Consider the following 26,077-nt stretch of genomic DNA (forward strand, 5'->3'; position numbering starts at 1 on the left):
TTGCAAAAGTCTATTTGAACAAACTTAAAAATTTCCTCCGTGAGTTTGCCCAACAGGTGCCTGTTATTGTTATGGGATGTGAGCCAATAGCCAGAGCAGACAATGTTTTCTGAAGTTAAAAGCCAACAAAGAACATCTCTCCAATGCAACAGGCTGGATCAATGCTATAAACACTGGCAAATTTACAATCACTGCATCCACCCAAATCGCATTTTGCTAAGCCTGAAATAGGTGACTAGTTCATACAGGAGAATTCACTCAACTATCTTCTTAAACAATGACGATGAAGGGTGATTTCTCACGTATGAAGGTAGAACAAAGTATTTGGAGAGGAGCGCTGGCTTCCTTTTCAGTTCCCAGTGGTTTTGCAAACAACCATGTAGCATCTGGTTCAGCGGATGCCCTACATTGGAGCAGGAGTGGAGGAAGGGAAAAGGGAAAACCTTGACTCCAGCTCCATTCTGCTGGATGGGGCAGCAAGATATACACAGCAGGAGGATATCTGGTTGACAAAAATGGTCCTTCTGGTTAAGTACAGCTCAGACAACATGCATCTGGTTTCTGTATGGCAGTGGTTCTCAACCTTCCTAATGCCATGACCCTTTAATACAGTTCCTCATATCGTGGTGACCCCCAACCATAAAATTATGCAAGGGTTCTTTCACAGAAATGAAACCCAAACGGACAAATGGCGTCAAGATCCATTGTTCATGATCTTAAGCCCCGCCTGCGGCGCCACGGGCGCCGCAGACTAAATAAAGCCATAAGGGCTTAGGGGGAGGAGTTAGGGCGGGCTCTATCCGGGATGAGGAAGGGTGCCGATTGGCCCCTTCCTCTGGACAGACCATCGGTAGGGCCAATCGGCAGGCACGAAGCGAAGCCTGCCGACTGGCCTCTCCGATGGCCGATGGTGCGGCTGGCGGGTGCTCCCTTGCCGGCGGCCTGACGCGGCGAGAGGCACAAAGCGCTGCATGGGGTACAACTCAAAAACAAATGTGGGTGATAAGAAAAAAAAAACAGTACTAACCAAAAATGACAACAGTTTCATTATTGCATAGTTCTCACTGGAGGAAATATGATTGGCCATTTGCCAGCTGCTGGCTTATGTACACCCACAGTCTGCCAGTTACTTATATTATTTTAAGACAAATGGTCATCATGGCTGCACACCATAGTAAACAAGCACTTTCTGAATGGTTTTGTGTGCACTGTCTGTGGCAGGAATCAATCATAATGGGATTGCAATTGACAAACAGTGGAATGGGATGGCGTTGGTTGTTGGAGATACATCAAGGTAAATGATCCATTTTCTACTGCAATTGTACATAATGGTAAGAGCGGGTACTGATTCATTATACTTAAGGAGAAGAAAAGAAGAAACTGTGATGATTCTGTCCTTAGATGTGTTCCCTGGCCATTGTTCTCCTCCTATTTCTCAAGCTGTAAGAAGACAATCAGATGATCCCATTCTTTTCCAAACAACATTTTGAAAGTTTGCACTACTTGTCACTAGGGAAAAATTCTCCTGTTGGCTAAGATCTCCGTGTGTGTGTCTATAGTTTTCTTTATTCCTTAATGGGCCATTAAACTTTACAAATTGGTCGTTTTGTCTTGGGTGACGGGAGCCTCCACTGTTCAGTAATTGAGTTTCTATTAATTTTAATCTCATGACAAAGGAGATTTATTCAGCTAAATAAATTAGTATGCTGTCCAGAATAAATAAACACAGTTGCAGCCTTTTTCTATGATGACTTTGATAAATGATATTCTGATACTATTTGAATACAAAGCAAATGTTGTTTCAGTGGTGAAGTCATGCCAAAGGTACTACAGGGACGATCTAGTGTTGGGATTCTCAACGAGATGCTCCTTGGCCTATCCCCTCTATCCTGCCTCAATGAACTCAGACACAAGCTATTCTGGGCACTGCCTGAAAGCAGGAAAGGGGCTGCTCCCATTGACCTCGGAGTGGCATTCTCTCATGGTTATCATGCTGGGAAGGGGGCAGGGCCAGGATGCCTACTCTGGCCTCAAACCACTTCCTTTCTCTCACTCCCCCCATCCTCTGCAGCCATGGCAGGGAGGTGTGGCCAGCTGACATCACTTCCGGCCTGGTTCCAGGGCTCATTAAATCCTGTAAGATATTTCAGGCCCATGAAATGACAGGCCCATGAGTACCTCCCATACATTCTTCCAGCCATCCACATGAACTCACAAAGCTCCTTTATACTGTGTTACTCTATCAACATCAGTTCTGCCTACTCTGGCAGAGGGTGGACTTTGGCAGAGGCCTTTCACATCACCTTTTACCTGGTCCTATTGACTGGAGAAGCTGGGGGTTGGACGTTCTCAATGCAAGGCAGATGCTGCCCAGCTGAGCCACAGCCCTCCCCCCACCCCAGCTCCCTATGCCTTTGAGTCATATTCGTTACTCATCCTAAGGAATGTCAGGGACTGCCGCAGGAAGAGAAAGCTGAACTGGGATATGGAGGCTATATGTCTCTCACCTGCACATGTGTATAGACAGAGAAAGGGAGAATATAAGAAAGAACATTTATTCAGCTCAGTGAGAATCATCCACATGTGAATATTGTATCTACAGTCTTACTTGATCAGGCTCTGCAGTATGTTCAAATCAGATGGGCAGATGGTAGTGGATGGATGGATGGTTTATTGATAATAGTCACCTCAAATGTGGTGAGAAGGTATGTATAAAACAAGGCATAGAAACATGCATTAAAAAAAACCATTGCATTATGTCCACATCTACATTTAGGGCCCCCCGTGTGTGTGGCTGTAAAATTATGTCAAGTCACAGCCGACTTATAACTACCCTGTAGGGCAGGGGTGGCCAAACAATGGCTCTCCAGTTGACCATGGACTACAGTTTCATAGGAATTGTAGTCCATGGACATCTGGCGAGCTACAGTTTGGCCACCCTGCCATAGGGTTTTCAAGGAATTACATGTTCAGAGGAAGTTTGCCATTGCTAATCTCTCTGATACGGTCATTACTTCATCTTCCAAGAAGTGATCTATCTATTACATGGAAACAGGTGGTCAATTGTAGTGGCAAAATTCTGGAAGGTGGAATGCTTGAATATTCCCCTGCTTGAATTCCATACATACAATAAGCTAGCCTATATGGGGAAAGGGCTTTACCATCCAATGCAGCTTACCACATAATGAGAGTTTTTCACCTGGTGAAAGGTTCCAAAATATGACTCCATTCTTGTAGTTAGAAATGGCCCAACCACTACGGTCAGAGTCATTCCTCTCATTCTTCATAATGCAAACAGATTCAAATGCATACATCTTATCTTTTGACTTATCTAAGAGCACAAGGCAGGTAACAAACTATCACAGATCATAAGAGAAACCTACAAAAATCAAAATAAATTCTGGCTGAGTACATCAGCAAAATAACCAGATAAAGAGTTCAGTTCAGAAACAGAGAAACAAGACATAAATCTACGGTAATACCATCTAACTACCCCCCCCCCCCCCGAACACCAAAAAAAATATTTAAAAAAACCTCCTGGAGAGCTGCTTTAACTTGCTGTTTAGGAACAGAAAAGCCATCAGGGAGGAATCAAAGTCAATTTCCCTGGGGAGGGGAGAGGTCCAAAATCACATAGATGGGTTCTCAAGCTATCAGCAGCCTACTGATAATGCTCTTTCTCCCAACCAATACCCTGATTCAAACAAAACAAAGAAGACAAAAACTTCTGAGCAATCCGAAGGTTCATAAATCATTCCATAACTCCTTGGCAGCAGAATCAATGGCCATGAGAGGCTAACTGACATTAGAACTTTTCAGACAAAAGCAACAGAAGTCTCATACCATGTGGCCAATTTTTTCCTCAGGATTTCCCTGACCATCAATGTTATTTGATTTTCAGTGGGTGGCTCTGAAAGTTATTTTTGATGGTGGGGCACATGCTCATTGCCTGTGCTTGGTGTAGTGGTTAGGAGTGCGGACTTCTAATCTGGCATGCCAGGTTCAGTTCTGCACTCCCCCACATGCAGCCAGCTGGGTGACCTTGGGCTCGCCACAGCACTAATCAAGCTGTTCTGACGGAGCAGTAATATCAGGGCTCTCTCGGCCTCACCCACCCCACAGGGTGTCTGTTGTGGGGAGAGGAATGGGAAGGCGACTGTAAGCCGCTTTGAGCCTCCTTTGGGTAGGGAAAAGTGGCATATAAGAACCAACTCTTCTTCTTCTTCTTCTTTAATTTAATACCTTTGTCTCTGTACAACTTTACAGAGTTTGAGTTGGTTAACTGAAACTATATGGTTTGGAAGTTAGATATATAGAGGTTAACAAGTGAAGATTTACCACATGACCCTGAACTTTGCCTGCCCAGGTGGCTCAGCATAAAATGCCACACACTGAGATACTATGTCCCCATCCTCAGGGCTTCCACTCATAATCAAGGAAAGACTATGGTGCGCACTATGAGGCAGAGGCCCACCTGCTCCTGCCCCTCCCCCAGCCTGGCAATAACTGGGGTGTTGAAGCACCGACCATAGAAAGAAGATGGTGCTTGAACCAGCGAGGTGGCTGAAACTCATCCTTATCCAGCTTTGATTACCTTTTTATATAGTTCATAAAGTTCAAAGGAATCATGGTTGTGACAAATAGCTCAATGAAAATGTCAAGCGGATGTGCAGTGCTGCTTAAAAAGAGAAAGTTCATGCTGGGGATTACCATGAAACGGAACTGCCAGCCTGACGATACCAACACACCATATGATCTGTTGAGCATTTGACAAACTTTAGAGGAAGCACTTTAGCTGTAGCATTTTGTTGAAAAGTAAGACAGTAGGATAATTAATCATGCTCTAATCACCTCCGCCTTAAATTATTTGCATGTTTTATATGCACGCCAACTATATGTCCATGCTTAAAGAACTGCAAGAGCTGCCAATCTTTTTCTTGGGTGAGTCCATGATGCTGTTGGTTATCCCAAATGCCCTCAACCTCCTGTTACCCAAAATGTTTAAATGATCAATTGCTGCCATATGAGCTTGACCACCAATTGCAAAAGCCAGAGGACTTGTTTTGTTCACTACCACCTTCAGCTCCTTGCTTCTCCTCATTCACCAGCTGCAGTGCCAGAAGCAGGGGCTCTAGCTCCTCCTTGTATGGGCTGACTACCCACTGGCTGGTGTAGTAGTTCCCCTTGTCCCTCTAGATCAGGGGTCTCCAGATGTCCATGGACTACAATTCCCATGAGCCCCTGCCAGCATTTACTGACAGGGACTCGTGGGAATTGTAGTCCATGGACATCTGGAGGGCTGCAGTTTGACTACCCCTGCTCTAGATGGCAGCGGTGGCAGTAGGGTTCCCAGGTCAGTCAGATCTGCAGGCCGGGGATGGGGGGGTCTTATTGGGAGCTAGAAGGGAAGAACCAGGAACTAACACGATGTATTTAAATCACCTGGAAGTGACCTAGCATACTGCGGATGATGCTCTGGTTTGTAGGCAAGACCTCTATGATAGAGTTAGCTTCTTACCATAGAGTTTTGCCCCCAAACTAGAGCATCCCCCTCAATAACATCCCTACGTTGCTTTCCAGGAACCCCCTACTTAGGTAGAAAGGTGGCACAGAAAATGTTAAGCAAATACATTCAGAATGGGACCAAATACATTCAGAATGGGAATGCCTGCAGAGCAGCACAATGGGTGTCTATACAGAAAAGCTGAAGAAACTCTGCCCCCCCCCAACAACAAAAATCCTCACAATATCCAAACCCCAATTTCTGGGGAGGGGCGGTTTAGAAATCAACAGACAGACAGACAAAGCTTTTATGGCAATTGTGCTAATAAAAATAAGCAAACATCATATACTAGTGGGTAGCTATGTTGGTCTGAAGTAGCACAACAAAATCAGACTATGAACTACTCATAGTCTGAGGAAGAGTGCTTGCACTCGAAAGCTCACACCTTGAATAAATCTTTGTTGGTCTTAAAGGTGCTCCTGGACTCTGATTTTATCATATACTAGAAATGATTTGCACTATGCTTTTCATATCACCAGCTGGAGTTCTTAAAAGATCTCTATGGGAATGTTTGATTTTTCAGTACCTGTACCTCATACAGTGATATACCAATGTTGAAATTGACGTAGGTCATATGAATGTGATGTTGGCGCATCAGGGCCATTGGGGAAGGGGGAGGGGGGATTGGAGCAAAACTTTATGGTTAGAATACTAGCCAAAACCTAATACCCTAATGGCACTGGCCATCCCATGTTAAACCAAGCACAGAATACTCACAGGCTGGTTGAGAGACATTACTGCTTGCATTATCTGCTCTTCTTAGGTTAATAGGGCTTCCCAACCACAAGTAACTTCCCACAAGCCCCCCGCCCCCCGTCCCAATGATAAAACTCATGGCTTGTAACTGCTAATGAACCATTTGCTATACCCTCCAGTGATCATGTTATGCCAGGTTAATTTTAGGGTTCATGTTATAAAGAGATGTCTAATTTAGGAAGTGATAAGTAACTGAGATCGACAAGTACCTCATGTTGTGATTATCATGTGCAGGCCTCATTAGACATAAATTACAATGACCTTCAGTTGTATTACAACCACCTACAGAATAAGGGCATTTTACATTCCTGTCAAATTTATTAATGAAGTTCATATGAACCTTGCTAACACAAATATTTTTAAACAAAATGTTTTCTCCAAAGTCTGAAGAACTTGTAAGCGATAGATGGACATGCACCAAAGGTGGGGATCATAGATGAGACCAGCGTGATCAACAAGAGTCTCCATGTTACTCTACTGGTGAACTTCGTTGCCGCTTGGATTTTTTTTTTTTTTTTTGCCATGTGATATACAAAGGATCAGCTCAGGAAAACCAAAGCTTGGATCCTGTGATGTCATTCCACTTGGACACAGACATGAAGCTTCCTCATGGAGAATCAGATGCTTGGTTTACCAGGGTCTCAGGCAGAGGTCTTTCACACCATCTACTGCCTGGTCCTTTTAACTGTCAGGGATTGAACTTTGGATCCCCTACATGCTTTTCTACTGAGCCACAGCACCACCCAGAGCAACCCACTTGGGCTTCTGCCATTGCACAGGAAAAACCTTATTTTTGAAACTATGCAATAGCCTTAGCAGAACTTGTATTCCATGCAATTTTTATGCCCACAAAAACAATTGTACAAGTGGAAGCTCTGTCCTTGAAACAACCTTAAGGGCAAGAACTTGCAAAGTCTACAGTGGTCTCCCTAATGATACCTGATTCTCATGCTCCTCAACAACAGTCATTGATACCAGCATTGATGGTATGCCAGATGAGCTGACAACAACACATAAGCAACCAGGGGGCAATTCAAAGTGGGAACGGGGAGGCAGGTGAAGAGGAGAGCAGGGCTCATTCATGCCATTTGAATGTGTAAATATTATAACAACAATTCTGGCTGGGGCCAAATGGTATGTTTACAGTGTTTGTTTTTGCCAATACTGAAGATAGAACTGAACACAGGTTAGTGGTTATTTCTGAGTGAATTCCATCCTGCAAAGTCCATTGAGGGAGCGTCATGCTGAATTAAGCCTGAGGCTTAAAGAATAATTCAGCATTATTCAAGAGATACTGTCTGTCTGTATTGCTCATTACCAAGTAGCCCAGTGCATTGATCAGGATGACCACAGACTTTGCTGTGGGGCATTCATAGATGTTATGAATGAGCAGATCACTTCAGTACTAATTGACTATTATCTTGTGGCCACCTCATGCCTTGGGATCTGCTCTGTTGCGTGCTGGCTAGAAAGGGAAATTTTGGAAGATGGATCACATTTTTGCTTGAGCAAAATGTGTTGCTCTTCTGAGATTTGTACCACTTTTAATGAATGCACTCAATACAGAAAAACCCATATGTGATGGGGATGTCTCAGAGCTATAAAATACTGGAAAATGGTTTCAATTAACATAGAATATACAGCATAGTATTATAGAGGTATTTGAACTTTTTCTGTTGAATAATGTAGCTCCTATTCTAAAGACATTGAGAATGTATACTTTGAATGTTATACATTCCACTAGAACAGTGTTTGCCAAACTTCAGGAAGGGGCGGGGGGAGAGAATTCTGACCTGTAGAGCTTCTTTGGAGAAAAGCCAAGATTTGGAATCAAAAACATCATCTTTACAAACAAATGCAAATATTTATGTTGTTGATGTAGAAAACATCTTCTGGTGCGACGGAAATGGGTATGGACATGACATCCGTAGTCCTGCCCCAGGCAGCACGCCAGAAGACAAGGGGAGGCAGCCGGTGGAGGAGACAAAGATGCCTCAGCCAAAAAGCTGGTGGAGGCTGAGGTGGCACCCATGAAGCTGCCGGGGGGCGGGCCATGACCTGCATGACTGCTGCAGGCTGAGGCGCTGCTCTGAAGCCACTGGGGGCCGAGCTGTGAGCTGTGTGAACTTTGTGGGCCACGCCATGACCCATGTGAACACTGAGGGCCCAGGTAACACTCAGGGCCAGGACATGGCACACAAGAACACTGTGGGCCCAGGGAGCAGCCCTGAAGTTACTGGGGTCAGGCTGCAACCTGCAAGAATGCTGCAGGCCAAGATGTCACCCCTAAAGCTGCTGGGAGCCATGTGTACTGCATGTTGTTCTCCTGAATTAACAACCTAGTTCTGATTCTGGACCCTGAGTTTGCCTTTTCTGGGGAAATTCCATGGAGCATGACACAGAGTCTGCCATGGAAGCTCACTGGGTGATTCCAAGTTCCCTCAATCTAATTTACCTCGCAGGGTTGTCAGGAAGATCAAATGCAGGAGGGAAGAATGTTGTTATCTGCTTTGGGCCCTCACTGGGTAGCAAAGCAGGGTATAAGTAAACAGAATGCCTCTACAATAATAGAGTCCCCCCCCCCCCCCGATACAACTAGCAATACTTGATACCCAACGCACAAAATAAAAATCCAACATAAAAAGAATGGCTACAGAATTTCAGGTAATTCATTTTCCCCCCTCACCTGCCGCTACTCTTGTTTGTAACATCAAAGACTTTGAAAAGCCTCCAAGACAAAGCTGTAGAATTTAATGACAACAGGACCCTGCGGCGATCCAGGCACCTGGGGTGCAAAGGAAAAGCCAGCAGATACTGGTTTCTCTGAAGGATGCTGTACAGAAACTGAAACAGAAGATATAATGCGTACCCACACCAAGTTTGGCAAACTCTCAGTCAACTCTCATGTTGCAGCTGTTTCTGCCCAAGCATCCGAATTCTCTCCAAATGATCTGAAGGGACATTTCTCACCCTTGCCCAGCAACAGAGTTTCTGATTTGACATGTTCCTTCTCAAAGAACATGAGTTCCCCCTCACTGGTGGTTTTCCTGCAGTGGCTGGACAGATCCTTATCTTGGATGCTTTAGGCTGATGCTGCATTGAGTAGGGGGTTGGACTAGATGGCCTATATGGCCCCTCCCAACTATGGTTCTATAATTCTAACAGAAAGTTCTTATATGTGAAGTTCTACAATGAAGGAGAGTGTGACATTAAAAGAAGGTACCAAAAAAGCGCATTGGAATAGTAGAGGGGTGAAATATTTTCAAGTGGGGTCAAAGCAGAATATTTGGAGGCCATCTGGGGCAGGGAGAGGAAAGGTCAAAGAAAAAGTGCAAAGCAGATTTAAAACTAACAGGATGACGGGGGTTGAAAACTAATAGTACAACTGAGCAAAAATCCCACAATTAATCTTTAATTGAGTCATATTTTCTGGTAATTTCCAAATCAATGAATCTCTTAGCATTAACTATTCCACTTATGGCAAAAAGTGTTATGCAAAATTATCAAAATATTTAAGCAAACAAGGCTCTTACCTGGGAAATTAGCATCTGCTTTGAATATTTCAAAAACTTAAGCTGTGAAGTAGGTTGTCTGACACAAGTCCCTGAACATTAACACAACCACCTTGATAAATCATTATGCAGCCCAGGATGCGAAAATGCACGCAATGAATATTCACAAAATATTCCCTGTATATAGATAAGGCTGATGCTGCATTGAGCATCCACTATCTTCTCAGCTCTTCTTCTCACTATCTTCTCAGGGGAGAGATGCTGAACTCCTTGTGGAAATCTATCCCGTTGGTGAGAGTACTTTTTTGACACGTATTGATTTTATTGATTTTTTAAATTGCTAACCTTGCAATGCAAATGGACCTTTCTGAGGAGAATTACAAGGATACTGCCCACTAATGAGGAATTCTGTGGGAGCGGGGGTGGTAGGAGCTAACTCTCTATCTGATGGGAACAAGGGCATTCCTACTCATTCACAGTATTCCATGTTCCCATTCTTGCATCATCTATGCTCAGGAGCTCTGAGAATTCAGGAAGATAATTTGCTGGGAAGTTTTCCTGCACAAATGAACTGTTGAGTTAAGTGCTAACGACCCCCACAGGAAGTCCGCTATCCTGCTGCCCTTGCCCCCCCCCCCCAATTCAAGCTCTTAAGGAATTTGACAAAGAAAGCTAAGAACTCATGCAGGAATTTGCAGATTATTTGAATGGGCAGAAAATGCAGAACACTAACTGTCAGCTAATCTATAGGACAAATGCAATGTCAGCCTCAAGTACTAGTTTCTAATACTAGTATAAGATGCTTCCTTGTTGGAGTGTTAGTGGAACTACTGAATAGATAAGAGAGAACACAAGGACACTGACCAAGAACTGGGTGAAACTGGAATGAGACTCTGAATTGTAGGGCAAGAGCCATCCCTTTAGTAACACTTGGCCCCCACTCTGTGCCTTAAACAGCATAAAGACATTTTTAAGCATCATAATTTTAATTAACTGACTTTTAAAAAGTACTTTTTTGGATCACATGCAGTTTGAGTAGTGTTTCGTTTTGATCTGCCAAGTGGTTCTCTCCAGATTGTAAAGAGGATTAAAAGAACTGAAAGCACTTGTTTGAATAAAGTAGGTTTCCTTCAAAATTTAACTTCATCTTTTACTCCTCTATTTTTCTTAGATCTTCCTTGAGAACATGACACTTTTTAATAGTCTACTTGATGATTCAGCTACCTCATTCAAAGTAAATGAGTAAGACCTGCATCCCCTCTGTCTACCCCCAGAGGTGATAGTGGGTGGGATTTAGTATTGTTTTTTTGCCACGGTATATCTTGGATTCTATGTATGGTTTGCTGTGCATTCTGATATAGTTTTTGTATTGTTTTAGGGGTGATTTTATTGGGGATTTTATGCATGTTTGTAACCTGCCATGAGCCTTTTCAGGAGTGGCAGGCTAGAAATTTAATAAATAATAATTTACATAATAATAATAAAATGATTTTTAATTTTAAGATTATGCTTACTCTTGATATGATATCACACTTCAAGTCAGCATACAAAAAACTCAAACAAAGCTTACCTTGAGTTGTATTAAATCCAAACTTACCATATTAATTGGATCAACCGGGCCAATGCTGTTAACATAGACATCAGTTTCAATTACTGTGGTTGTCACTAAACAAAACACAATAACCACAATTCAGTGTTTCCTATATTGTCTATGCATGTTAAGTTTTATGACTCAATAAAAAATGAAGGGCACAATCAATCCCTTCTTCTGTATATACCAATGAGTACAAGTTGCCTTGCTAGGAAGTTGCTGTAACCATTCCTTGGGGTCCCTTTTACCTGACATTTGAGTGTGCTGACCCTCTGCTGGGCACACTCTAAAACAGGCTTTCTCAACCAGGGTTTCATGAAACCCTGGGGTTTCTTGATGGCCCTGGAAGGCCATCCCAAATGCGTGGGAGTTAAAAAAATTGTGTGTGTGTGTTAAATATTTATTGGGTGTTATGACCATATATAGTCATGTCAACATGCTCGCCTCTCAGATTGGCCAATGATAGACCTAGAGAGGATGGGCAAGGGAGGGGCCTCAGTTGGGTGTGTACATTGCTATGCTTCCTAATAATATTGGGCAAAAACACACCATTTCTGAGGTTTCTTGAATCATGAAGAATGTTTCAGGGGTTTATCAATGGTTTAAAAAGTTGAGAAAGTCTGCTCCAATACATCTGGACATTTCCAATAATATGTGGCCCCTTCACACATCTACCATTGTCTTCTCATCTAATGCCCCAATCGTATTGAGCCAGTGAGCACTTTTGACATTTTGAGAATAGGTAGTAGACACCACCATCACCAAATAAGCCTATTTAAGAGGAACCAAATAAGAGGAACATAGGCAACCACGGAATATTGAGAGGATCCTAGTCAAATCTCTTGCTATGATGGAGGCAGGCAAATATTTTCCAAATGGATGCTTCCACGGACTAAAAGTAATGGCTACTGTTTAGTTCTGAAATAACACCTGTTCGAGTCAAACAGAGGAATGAAGATTGGCTTTTTGCTTGAGTAAGAAGGTCGTGGGCAGAAGAAAACATAACCATTAGGAATACTGGGCCCAAGGGTACCACTTTCATAATGCAACACAAGAAATTTGAGTAGCAAGGACCTTTAGTGTGCCTGTGAAATATGCAAGGCCTCCCTTTTTAAAAAACAGTCAGGTATATCTAGTGTTATCTGGGACATTGGAGGAAGAACCACAGATTTAGTGAAAAAAGGAGGAAAAGGGTGCTATGAAATGCCCCCTGGGAAATCCATAGCTCTACACCAATGGGAAAGGAGTGGATTTGTGCCTACAATTGTTTGATTTAGTAAGAAGCAATGCTCGTAATTAATAAGTATGTGGGTTTGGTAAACACCGACTACATGTTCTTTGAAAATGCAGCTCTTTCATTAAATCCAAATACCAACCAATCACCGATCAACACAAACTTATATACAATTCAGTGGGCCTGCCAAAAGCTCTGATTGGCCCTTAACATGGCACCTTGATGGGCCCAGAGAATCCATAATTTAGAGTTTGTGAATGGTTCCTTTATAAGCCTTAATTTGCATAGTAGTGGTTCATATTAGCACCATTCTGTCCACATACATAACAGTAATGAGGGTCTCATTCAATGATGCTGGTGTCTCTAATCTAGAAAAAAAACATAGCTCCTTTATTTCACTGAAGTTGTTTATTAACATGCATCAAATTGAAACACGGATTGAAAGGGCAAAAGTAAAAATATGTTAGAAACAGGAGGAATGGAGCACAGGAGCTGATTAAAGACTAGAAATAGCAAATGAGAAAACTCATGAAATGCACGACTCGCTGTGCAGCCAACAATTTATCACAGTTAACCACAAAACTGATTTTTCTCCTCCTGATGTATTCTTAGTGAAGTATGTAGAGGACAGCTACTGCCTTCTTTAACCCTTCCTAATGACATCTACGCCAAAACACATTGGGTTTATTAACACAGCTGATGAAACCTTCTTCCATACACCATTTTTGGTACAAAATCAATAACGAACAGTGATTCCAACCTTAAATGTTTCATTTTGTTTGGAGCGGAACAAGAAAATATATTGAAACATATTCTTCATCCTGATGCGTTTGCACTCTCAACGTTTTAATCAGGCCTACCCCATGTCACCTTTTACTGGGGAATCTTTTATTTATTGATAATATTTCTGTCTCATTCTCAGCACAGAGGCCCCCCAAGGCAATGTGCAGGCTTTGAACAATGCAATACACGGCCACCACTGTGAAACACAACCCAACAGAAACTAGGAAGGTAAAAAAAGAATCAATTAAAAATCAATGGTCAGAGTAGCAATGCGAGAACCGTTCCCAGGTAAGAATCTTAACAGCCAGCCATCAACAGACTTTCCAATCAGCTGTCAGCAAGGGCTCTTAAAAACTGGCAAGCAGTTTTTTCCTGCTATTTTTCCTGGGGCTATTATCAGGCTGATCTCCTTTGGGAAAGTGCTCTACAGGGGAAGTACAGAGGTGGAAGGAAATCCATTTTATTTTACCTGGCAGAACTCTGTTCAAATTTCAAGGAACAACCAGCTGTTCCTCTCAGTCTTACTCAGTTCCTTTCCTTACTCCAGCCCGCATTCCATGGGGCTTTTGTTCATGCCAGTCCCATGCTCACCTGCATAGCCTTCTGGGTGGTCAAAGGGTCTCCTCCCTTTTTCACAAAGGAAAAGATTGCTTGATCCAACCTTTGTTGGTCTTAAAGGTGCTACTGATCCCTATAGAGCACTTGATCCAACCAAGCATGCCTAAGTTAATGTCTCCAAAGGTAACTGAAGTATCGGGAACTCCAAGGCTTGGACCAGGAGCCTATCTAGTACTTAGTCTTCTAAATTACCACACCTGTGTACATTGTGGCCTCAGAGCTCTGTACACCCTTCTGAACAGAACAGAGTATAGATGCGCAATACCCAACCTTGCAATTGACAGGTAATGTAATGCTCATGATGAATATTAAATGAATCACAGGAACCTGCCCTTTCACCTTGATCTTGTCAAGCTTTTCCTTGGTTTCATCAAATGGGAGCACCTGAACCTGCCTGCCAGGCTTCTCAGCTCCAGATGGGTCCAGATATATATAACTATGCTAGGATTATCATTTCCTAGTTGGGGCCTTAGGATCTCCTGGTTTTGCATGTCTCTCCCTCCCCCCCCCACCCCGATTCAGGGCTTTAGGAAAGTGGGAAAATCCCCCCCCTACAAAAGAAACAATCGCTCTCTCCCACTTCCTTCTCAGCTGTGTCCTTTCACAAGGTTTCTTCAATACCACATAAGACAGAAAGCTAAGCCTCCCTGCAACAGGCTGAGGTCTTCTCCCCCTTCGTCCTCCTTTGGAGAGGGAGTGTGAAGGAAAGAAACAGAGAGAGCAGGCACATGAGAGAGAACCAAGACAGAGCCATGGCCCCTTTAAGACCAATAAGGTTTTTATTTTTCAAGTACAGACACACTGATTCTTCTGATAAGTGCTATTTACACTGAGATTGCCCTACCATATTCTTTACTTTGAGAATGGATCCCTCCCTCTCTCTCTCTCTCTCTCTCTCTCTCTCTCTCTCTCTCTCACACACACACACACACACACATACATGTGTGTGTGTGGCAGTATCCACAGACCCAGCAACCCTAAGCTATCCACAGGTCCAGCAAGCCCTGACCCATAAAAGTTAGAAACTGCCGTGGCTTCTTTGTGTGGTTGTGTAAATGAAGAAATCACAATGCAGGAGGAATGAATTCAGACTTCATTACAGATCAGATATAAACATGCCTTGAGTACAGACAGGTTTGATTTTGCTATGGGGGGGGGGGGAGTGGACCAACAAAGGCCTTGTGCAGCTTTCACTTGAATCCATCTATGTACCAAAATAAACAGGGCTCTCTCTCTTTTGAAAGCAGACTTCGTTTCTGGTTTTGACTATAGTCAGTTCAAAGGAAATGGGTACAGAACCAGCTTAATCTTTAGATGTTTTCGATTCCCAGCTGCACTCTCAGAATGCTGTTCAAAAGTTTGTGGGTTGCATTTTTATTTCCGAAATTGTACAGAAGCCTGGCTCGTCTCTTGCCCACAATACTAAAACTTGGAGGCACATAATGAAACAGGTGGGTAACAGGGGCCAGAGCACTGGACAAGAAATGGAAAGACACAACTTCAGGTGCCCACTCAGGCTTGATCTTGCGCCAATCTCTCAGTGCGGATTGCCCTACAGGGATGTTGTGCAGATAAAATGGGGACAGGGAAATCCAGCTACACCCCTGTTCTGAGCACCTGGGAGGAAGGTGTCTGTGCACAAGGGGTGAGGCTCCCAGAACATAATCAACAATTACTTTTAATAGATTTGCTTTTGTCCTATTACACCATGGAAGGACAAATGCAACTTGTTTCAATGTAGGACCAACTTAGCTTGTAATAACAGAATTTGCCCCTCAAGCATCTCAAATCACATTATCATCAAGAAGTCAGGAACTGATTGAGACATGAAACAAAGACTGACAGCAAGAGTGCCCAGTTTGTTGCCAGTAGATTGCAATGAAAGCCCCAGGTATCTCGAGGGGGTGGGTGGGTGGGGAAGATGTTGCCTTTTCGTCTTCAAACAACAGTCAACAGAAAGGGTCAGGGACTTTGCTCACATATCTTTGTGGGCACAGCTTACCATGACAAGAACTCTAGCAGTAGTGTGAGCATTTGCCATATTTCTGGGAGGATAAATAAATAAATAATTATTTATTTTAAAGAGATTTTTCCTCTGATATGCGATCAGGGCCCAGTGTACCTGAGGGATCGCCTTTCATCTCTCAAAGAGCCTCATGTTCTGCTACTTCCAACTCCTTGGTGATTCCTGGCCCCAAGGAAGCTCACTTGACCTCAACCAGGGCCAGAGCTTTCTCCAACCTGGCCCCTACCTGGTGGAACGAGCTCCTAAGGAGATCAGGGCCCTGATAGGAATAGAAAAGTTCTACAGGGCCTGCAAAAGGGAGCTCATCCACCTGGCATTTGGTTGAGGCCAACTTGAATCCAATCGCCTTCCATTGGCCCCTGAGCTTCCCTCTCACAAAAACCAACACTGACACATCCAACCGACGGGTCCATCAGTACGTCATAGTTGAATGGATGTTTCACTTCCTTAAGAGTCTCAAAGCAGCTTGCAATCGCCTCCCCTTCTTCACTGGTTTAGTGTAGTGGTTAGGAGTGCAGACTTCCAATCTGGCATGCCGGGTTCGATTCTGCACTCCCTCACATGCAGCCAGCTGGGTGGCCTTGGGCTCGCCACGGCACTGATAAAGCTGTTCTGACCGAGCAGTGATATCAGGGCTCTCTCAGCCTCACCTCCTTCACAAGGTGTCTGTTATGGGGAGAGGAAAGGGAAGGCGACTGTAAGCTGTAAGTCACTTTGAGCCTCCTTCGGGTAGAGAAAAGTGGCATATAAGAACCAACTCTTTTTCTTCTCTTCTTCCCCATGACAGACTCCCTGTTACGTAGGTAAGGCTGAGAGAGCTCTGCGAGAACCTGGCCCACAATCACCCAGCAGGCCTCATGTGTTAGAAAGAAACTTATAATCACCTTCCCTTCCTCTCCCCATGTCTGACTCCCTGTGAGGTAGGTGGGGCTGAGATAGCTCTGTGACCGGCAGAAGGTCACCCAGGTGGCTGCACGTGGAGGAGTGGGCACTCGAACCCAGTTCTCCGGATTAGAGGCCACCATTCCTAACCACAACACCACGCTGGCTCTTGCATGCACATGTCTCGTGAATTCTGACACTGGGACACATCTAAGATCTAACCCTGCCACTGCTCTCATGCCATGCTGGTGGTACCACCATCTAGTAAGTTTGGGTGGGAAGAAGGAGGGAAGGGAGGCACTGTGGTGGGCAGGAGAGAATGCTGATCAACAGGCCAAGGATTTTATTAACAGTCCCCAACTTCAGTAGCATTGTAGTCCATTGTGCAAAAGGCTCAAGTCAAACCCTTCCATTTCTTATCCTCAACCTCCACCCTTCTGAGTTTTGCCCCCGTACTACTTGAGATATTATAATAATTTTGGACAGGTCGTCAAGTTACAGTGTTTGCAATTTTAACTCGGTATGTTTGAGTTGCATCCCCCACCCCAAAAAAAATTAGAATAAAGTTCTTCTTTCCTTTGCAAGTCATTGCGCGGGGAAGAGCACCTAAAGCAAACAATGCGAAACTTCAAAAAGAAATTTTAAGAGGGGAAATTCTGTCACACACTTACAAACTGCTGCTCCAGCAAAACCGCTCTCAAGATACAGGGCAGCGGCTGGCGAGCAAACACAGCATCCTGATTTCTTGCGTGGTTAGCTAATTCAGCACACCACCTTGTCGCAGCAGGTTCCCTGCCAGCAGCATCACTGAGCGAGATACAGAGGCAGTTCACGGAGCTGTTAGGCAGCCCAAAAAGAAAGGTAAGGAGGCAGGGAAGGAGGCCAACTCTTCTCCACAGCATCCTAGGATAATGTAGATTGCCAGTGAGCCAGCTAGGCTGACACAGATCTATGCACCTGATGGGCTGCTGCAATTTTTAAGCTGATTGCAGCTGACAGAGAGCATAGCTGGGTGGAATTCCAATTATTCAGCTAGGACGTGCTTTACCCCGTTAGACCACTGGTCCGCCTAGCCCAAGTGGCAGGGGCTCAGATTGTGGGCCAAGATCTTGGACAGCTGGCTACTTTCCTTCCCAAGCTTCTTATCTGAAATCCCTTAAGTGCAGAGGCCGAGACCTGAACTACAATATCTTCTGCATGCAAACCACAAGATGTACCATTTGGTTTTGAACAGCTATAGGAAGGCTTCCAACATTTTGTAGTGCTTACCAAGGATGGATTACAGAGGAACATTATGAGCCACCTATATGGCTACTGGTAGAGCAGAGCGGGGGTTTTGTCCAGTGTTCCCTAAAACAACTCTGAGTTTGTTGAGATGTACAACAGCAGCACAGAGAGAATGTGAATACAAATTATCAAAAAATGCATTGTGCTGGACCAAAGATAGGGTGATTGCTTATCTGGAAACCATATCACAGCACGGCTCAAGAGGATCAGAACAAACCCATTGGTGCATGATTCAGACATAATATTATGAAAGAGTGAGCTAGATAGGATTGGAGATAGTATTTCAGAGGGATGGTCTGGAGATCAAAGGTTTATCTGGCTTTTTAACCTTAATGTGATGCCTCTTGGTTTCATAGAATCATAGAGTTCGTACCTCCAGGGTCATCTAGTCCAGGGATCCTCAACCTGTGGTCCTTCAGATATCCATGGACTACAATTCCCATGAGCCCCTGCCAGCAAATGCTGGCAGGGGCTCATGGGAAATGTAGTCCATGAACATCTGGAGGACCACAGGTTGAGGATCCCTGATCTAGTCCAAGCCCCTGCACAATGCAGGAACTCACAACTACCTGCGCACCCATGGTGACCCCAATTTCATGCCCAAGTGATCCCTCCCCCCAAAATCGAGCCTGGCCCGGAGGAAATTTTGGTGTCAACAACTGATAAATTAATTCAATCATATGGTCTATACCTAAGGAGCATTTGAAGCTCCAGAATGCTCCCTAGGGCCTTTGTTCATTCACCTAGCAGTCTTACTACTCAGTCAATTCACTCTCCGTGAAAACTAACAGATGAAACAAACACACAACCCTTGCAGATTCAAGTCCAGTAGTCCCTTAGAGACCAAGATTTGGGGGAGAATAAATTTTCAAGAGTCAAAATTCCTCTAATCAGATATCCCCAATATCCCCAACCACAGTCTGGGAAACACCAGGGCTGGTTTATCCACGATGCAAGGGTAGCACATGCTACAAGCCTCGTGCTTCCAGGGGGCCCCTCACAATGCCTCCCCTGACCATGGATCAGGGCTGAAGACTCTCTCCTCCCCTCTTGAAGGACACTCAGTTCTGAGGAGCCCCTGTGCCCCCCCCCCGCCCCCATCTGGCAACTCCCACCAAAATCGTACTCTGTTAGAGTCCCACAATCCTTATATTGGCTCTGGTGCTATGGGCCCTGCAAATCCTTAACCCACTACTGGGAAACAGTGACCTCACATCAAAACAAAGGCCACACACATCTTCTGGCTACTGAACCTGTAGTGCCGCCTACCTCCAATGTCTGGCCGAAGTTTGTTGTCATAGCCTTGGAGCAACGAGTTCAGGATACGAGTGACATCTCCTTCGTGGATCTTTGGGGACAGCACCCAGGTCTTATTGCCAGCTAGGTCTTCGTCATCCTCATCATCTGTTTTATCAGTGCTGATGGTAGTTGAAGGAGAAATAGAACAAAACTAAGTACACAGGATAGAGAACTTAAATTTAAAATGAACAGTATTGCACACACCAAGAATGCAGACGCCCTTGTAGTTCCATGAATTGTGACTCAAGTGAAGTGAAGTGAAAAGCCAATATCGAACATATATCTAACAGGGATCTTTATCCTCTTGTAGAAAAGCATGATTAATCTAATCCAGAGATCCAACAGACCTAGGGGAGCCAACCTCCTGGAGGCAGCTAGACATCTCTCGCTATTATGACTGATCTCCAGGCAACAGTTCACTTTGGAAGGTAAACTCTATGGCATTATACCCACTGAAGTCCCTTCCTTCTCCAAACTCTGCCCTGTTCAGGCTCTATCCCCATCATCTCCAAGTATTTCACAACTCAGAGCAGGCAATACTAAACAGACCTGGAAAAAGTGTGTGTGTGTGTGTGAGAGAGAGAGGCATATTTGACAATACCTCCCGTTTCCTATTTATTATTTACAGCAAGTGTAGCAAAGCAGACTGCAGACTGGGCTGTCATCCATGATATGCCCCATTCAAGTTTCATCTGATTCGTAAGCTTTCCAAGCCCTCCATTGCAACATGTGCGTATTTGTTGGTAGGGAGACCACCACAAGTTCACACATGTGAATTACTTTGAACACCACATGCACTATACAAATGCTAAATGTTATTCTAAGATGCCAACCCAACAAAAACAGTTTTGTACATTACTGGCTGGGAATCAAATCCACTGGATTCGTTTACCAACTGGATCAAAGGATCCCAGGAACCTTATTTCTGTAAAAATCTGTCAGGCTTTTCCTTTCCAGGTAACAATTTATGACAATCTTTTCAGGTGTTAAGAAAGCTCAGTGGTCAAGTAGCAAGACAGGTGCCATAACCTTCTGTTCACAGATTGAAACCTTACCCGGTTTTCATTTTAACCTGGTTTTTTTTGTTTCAGCATATCCCTTTAACTTTGAGAAAGGGTTTTTCTTTGGGGAGGGAGGTTTCCTCTTACATTATCTCTTTTGGGCTTCCTGCTTTCCATTTCCATGGCTGCAACATTCAAAGCACTTTGCTCAAACTGCACCAAGACACTTAATCCAGATAGCTGGCTGATCTGTCAATCTTCCCTCAGAGATCAAAATCATCACCTGAGTGATGCTCCAGGCTGGTGGAGACAACTTCCATCAAACCGAAGCCTGCCCTATAGAAACACACAGCTCTACCATTTATAGCGTTCTCTCACACACTGATAAATGGTTTCACAGGCTCAGGTCCAAAATACTGGCTCACTAACTCCATACATCCAAGGATACCAGCCCCCAGGTGAGACTTGGGGATCACTTGGAATTCAATCAATCAATATTTATTTACGGTCATTCAGACCAAAATTAATCACTTGGAATTACAGCTCATCTCCAGACTATGGAAGTTAGTTCCCCAGGAGAAAATGGATGCATCAGAGCATGGATTCTTTGACATGGTTCACCACTGAGGTCCATGTACTGACCAGGCTCCATCCCCATATCTCCAGGAGTTTCCCATTCTGGATCCTGCAACCAGCTTGGTGTAGCGGTTAGTGGTTAGGAGTGAGGACTTCTAATCTGGCGAGCCGGGTTCGATTCCCCACTCCCCCACATGCAGCCAGCTGGGTGAACTTGGGCTCACCACAGAACTGATAAAGCTGTTCTGACCGAGCAGTAATATCAGGGCTTTCTCAGACTTACCCACCTCACAGGGTGTCTGTTGTGGGGAGAGGAAAGGGAAGGCGAATGTAAGCCGCTTTGAGCCTCCTTCGGGTAGAGAAAAGCACCATCTAAGAACCAACTCTTCTTCTTCTTCCTATGCCCTCAGCCCTTGCTGGTGGCTGGCAGGGGGGGAACCTGGCAATACTATTGATGATAGCTTTAGAGTCATTTTGGAAACAGCAACCCCCTCCCCTCCATACACACCATCCCCACTCCATAGGGCAACGTGCTTTTGAAGTTGCACGGATTCTGCAGCTTAAAGCAAGCATCAAGAATTCTACTCAGCATACCCAAAGTACCTGTCTGGATCTGGGCCATAATTGCATTATCCAAACATGTGGATGGTTAGCGAGTGTATCAATTGTCAGCAAACGCATTACAGCTGGACTCGTCGTAGTTCCATTAAATTATTATCTGATATACTTATCAAGATGGAAGACGACGGAGCTACGGGGTGGAAAAATTGCATGTCCATTTATTACTTACCATTCAATTGGATTGGGTATAAATTGCTGCTTTTCACACCCTTACTGGGGGCGGGAGAGCCCAGCAACGGCTTGAATGTGCCTGCAAATTCATTCAGAGGATCACCGCAAAGGTCAAAGAATGCCTAGAAGTAATTTTCTCTCCATTTGAATCAAATGAGTATGGACTTTAAATATTCCTCCAGTGCTAAAGTTTGCCATCTCCATTATTCAGCCCGGCAACAATTTCAAGCAACAGCTAGAGGCTTCGAGTCAAACAAAGTGAATCAAAATTGAAAGGGGTAACCATGGCAGTTACGTGCATATCTTGACAGACGGACAACGGCAGGCGTTAGCTGATGTGTGGGACCTTAACAGAGGCCATTTTAAAGCAATATTTATACCAGCTATTTCTGGGTGACCCTGACGGGAAAAAAATCCCTACATCAGGGGTAGTCAAACTGCGGCCCTCCAGATGTCCATGGACTACAATTCCCAGGAGCCCCTGCCAGGAGCCCCTGCCAGGAGCCCCTGGAGGGCCACAGTTTGACTACCCCTGCCCTAAATTATACCTGATACTCAGAGCTAATATAAAAAGGATTTGGGGGATATGAGAACCATAGTTTCATCCATCTGTATATGCATGGGCTCTGTTCAAACTCTCAAAGAACAATGTGCACATGGATGGGAGGGAGGCAGCAGAGCTTGCCCAACCAGTTCTACCTGTCTCACCTACTCCTTCAATGTGCACATTCATCTTGGCATTCTCAGAAGCTAAGCAGGGTTGGCCCTGATCGGTATTTGGATGGGAGACCACCACGGAATATCAGAGTCACTGTGCAAGGAAGGCAATGTGGAGAACCTGGTTTGATTTCCCAGTCCTCCACAGGAAAGAAGCTGGGTGACCTTGGGCCAGTCACGGTTCTTCCAGAGCTCTCTCAACCCCACCTACCTCACAGGTAGACAGTATGAGCCACTTTGAGATTCCTTCATGTCGTAAAAAGTGGGAAACTAAAAAAACACCTTCTTCTTATGCTCAGTGTTGTACAGTAGATTTGTTCCCAGCGTGGAAGCTGTGAACTCACACACACACACACACACACACACACACATACAATATATGCACGGCATTGGAATGTGCCTTGTTTGAAATTACTGGGCTTTTATTGGCTCACGTCTCTCTGTGAATTGCCCCCCGTCCCCATTTGCTTGCAATTCCCAACTAGCAAAGAAAAAAGCAATTTTAACATCCACGGGAGGGCAGAATTCCTCACAGCTGATGGTCATGGTAGCTTCGGATCACATATATTCATTTAGGTGCTCCAGCTCTGAAGAACAGTTACGTTCTGCTCTATGTGCTACTTCTGTGCCTTCACAGTCTGCTGCATCTCTTCTTCTTCTCCTCTTCCCTTGTTTGCGTACAGGAGCCCTGAAGGTGGGGTCTCCTTAAGAGACCGGCTATGGTGAGCATGGCCTACCTGGCTGGGTAGGTCAAGGGCTCTGAGCCAGGCAGCTGGGTGACTGAACGAGGTGGGTGCCCATCAGTCACCTGCTAAGCTGCCTCCTGGGTTATGGACCTTGAGGGCAAAAGACCTGTCCTCCCAGCTGGGAGGAAACAGGCCTCAGATGCTCTCTGGGCCAAACAGGAGCAGCCAGACAGCTATGGGGAGGGCTCGTACCTCGTGCCATGCCAACCCTCCGGCTGGAGGTTGTTACAATAAAAGCTGTGGCCTTCTTAATGCCAAAACGGAGCCGTGTCTTGCTTGCCGTCATGCCCACCTGCAAATCAACACCCTTTTAAGACCATTAATGTCAATGAATTTAGAAAGCTATAACTGTTTAGAACTGAGAGTGGTCAGGTTACGGTGAACAGGTTGAATGTATTGCTATTAATTCCCCTAGAGATTGCAGTGGCTTTCAATAGCATCAGCCTTGGTATATCCCTAATTAGCTGGAACTGCTGATGGGTTAAATGGGTAAGAACAAGATGAAGATGGTTGATACTGATGACGTCTATAAGTAGTACACAACCTGTCTACCATGGGGCCGCACTCCATCCAAAGACCTTGTTGTACAGTTTGGGTGCCCTCCTTGGCACAGTTTTATTCCATGTCTGAACTGAGCCTCAGACTGTTGTCTATATACACCACTGTGGGCATAACAGTCTGAGAAGCCAAGATCAGAGGTGCCTGTGGCACTTTAAAGGGAAAAGTAGGGTACTCTAGGATGCAAATCCATGGCCTTCTATTCCCTTGAAGGAATTATGAATGAATGACAAATGCAGAGGAGTCTATTTTGCCACTATTGTTTGTAGACTTCTGCTTCTTTGGGAGCAGGAGACCCTCCTTTAATTAGTTCTCTCAAAATGGATCTTTGCTGTCTCCTGTATTACTTCCAGCTCTCTTGGAACCTCCAGGAAGAGCCAATTTCCTTGGAGGGGGGGTTAATTATTATTACTCAAATAGGATACAGTGGCCTGTTTTTTAATGGGCAGCTCTTCTTCTTCTTTTCTTCTTATAACTTGTATATCAAAATCCTCACATCCTGTAAGCCTGGAGTCTTCAACTGATGGATTGGGATCCTTGAGTGGATCACAGAGTCCTCCTGCTGGCTTGTGAACCTCTGAATAGTCACCATTTCTTGTAACTTTTCAGGGGGGAAGTGGTGGACAAGATTCCTCCATGGCTGACTCACCTTATTTCGAACTATGGTACATGCTTCAGTGGTGCACTTATCCTCATCTCTTTTGACCTGCTGCTCACAGGCCTGACCTTCGCATGTCTGAGCTCAGTGGCTCCTGTGCCTGGAATAGCCAAAGATGATAATCTTGACTCCACCCTTGTAGAACTGTCTCTTTTTCTAATGCAGATCTGGGGGAAATGCAAGGCTCTTATGAGCAGTGACTCATGAAAGACGCTCAAATTTTGTTAGTCTTCAAGGTACTCCTGGACTCTTGCTGTTCTCTCTTATGTTATCTCTGATAAAAGTGCAAGCAAGCTTGCCTTTATATAGTAGTCTGTATATAGAGAAGGCCTTCCTTTTATCTGTTCTAATATCCCCCTCGGCTCCTATTGCAACCCACTGTGTTGCATTTCTATGTCATTGTGGCCATATATTCCTATTATCCAACTGTTTTGAACCTTGCCACGGATATCTGAAGTCATTAAATCTTAAAAAATTATTGGCATTAAGTCAAAGAATTCTCTGTGCTTAATTCTCCTTGGGAGAAATACACAGCTATCACACTCCAATTCCTAGCCACAAAACTCAGCACATTTTCCCACTCTAAGATAACACTGCTGCAGCTTGACCCTAAGTGATGTCAGGGGCACTTATTTTTGCAGGAACCTATGTTTGATGTAGTAAAAGTTGGGCTTCGAAATGGCTTTACTCCATGTGGTGCATGGCTTTAATCCATATATAGCATACCAGGTGTGATTCAAAGCATTATACAATAAGAATATGACTACAAAGAGAAACTCCACAGACTGCTAACAATCAGCCTTTTCATAAGAGCCCTCTGTAGTGCCCTTGCAAAGGAAACAGAGCTAGGTGGAATAAGGAACAACAGCCAGTCAAAGGAAGAACATAAAGAACAACAAATAAATGAAACCAACCAAGAAACAGGCCATAGAAATGAAGTTGCTGTTGAAAGTCCACTAATTAAGAGTGAGATATTGACAATACATCATCAGCTTGCCTCTGTACAGAAAGAACTGAAGGCAAAAATCGCAGAGCATACTAACAGCAAAGACGACAATGATCACCTGTGCTTAAAAAAACTCATTGAAAATAGCAATGCAGCAACTGAAATAATTCCTACAACAAGCATACCTGAAACCAACCAGTTGATGTATAATGGAGCAGCTGTAATAACAAGAGGATTGGGAATGAACATTAAGAAAGGTGCAATAAAGGACTTTAAGGAGAAACTAAATTGGCAAATGAAATTGGAGGGGGAAAATCAACAAAGGAATTAAAAGAAAGGAAATTTAAGAATGAAAAAAGAAAAGCAACCTCAGGAAAGATTTTGTAGTAGTAGTAGTAGTAGTATAGTTTATTCAGTTAGATTTAAAAACAACAGCCCATATGGCAGAAGAATTTAAGCAAAGAATTGTTGCAAAATCCAAGTAGATCAAGAGATACAACAGTAGGATCCAGCAATACAGACAACCAGTCCC

The 26,077-nt window shown here is 44.2% G+C and overlaps 1 protein-coding gene across 3 annotated transcripts in view; it reads right to left on the reverse strand.

Moving 5' to 3' along the window:
• Positions 1-26,077, reverse strand: part of GABRG1 (gamma-aminobutyric acid type A receptor subunit gamma1) — an 86,264-nt gene that overhangs the window by 33,659 nt on the left and 26,528 nt on the right. For all 3 annotated transcript variants that reach the window (XM_077301880.1, XM_077301879.1, XM_077301881.1), the window contains exons 2-3: positions 19,522-19,670; positions 11,429-11,496 (exon numbers count right to left, since the gene is read on the reverse strand). In XM_077301880.1, coding sequence (XP_077157995.1) covers positions 11,429-11,496; positions 19,522-19,670 — 217 coding nt within the window. The remainder of the gene's footprint in view (positions 1-11,428; positions 11,497-19,521; positions 19,671-26,077) is intronic.

This window comes from Paroedura picta, chromosome 10, assembly GCF_049243985.1.
Source record: "Paroedura picta isolate Pp20150507F chromosome 10, Ppicta_v3.0, whole genome shotgun sequence".
NCBI classification, from domain to species: Eukaryota; Metazoa; Chordata; class Lepidosauria; order Squamata; family Gekkonidae; genus Paroedura; species Paroedura picta.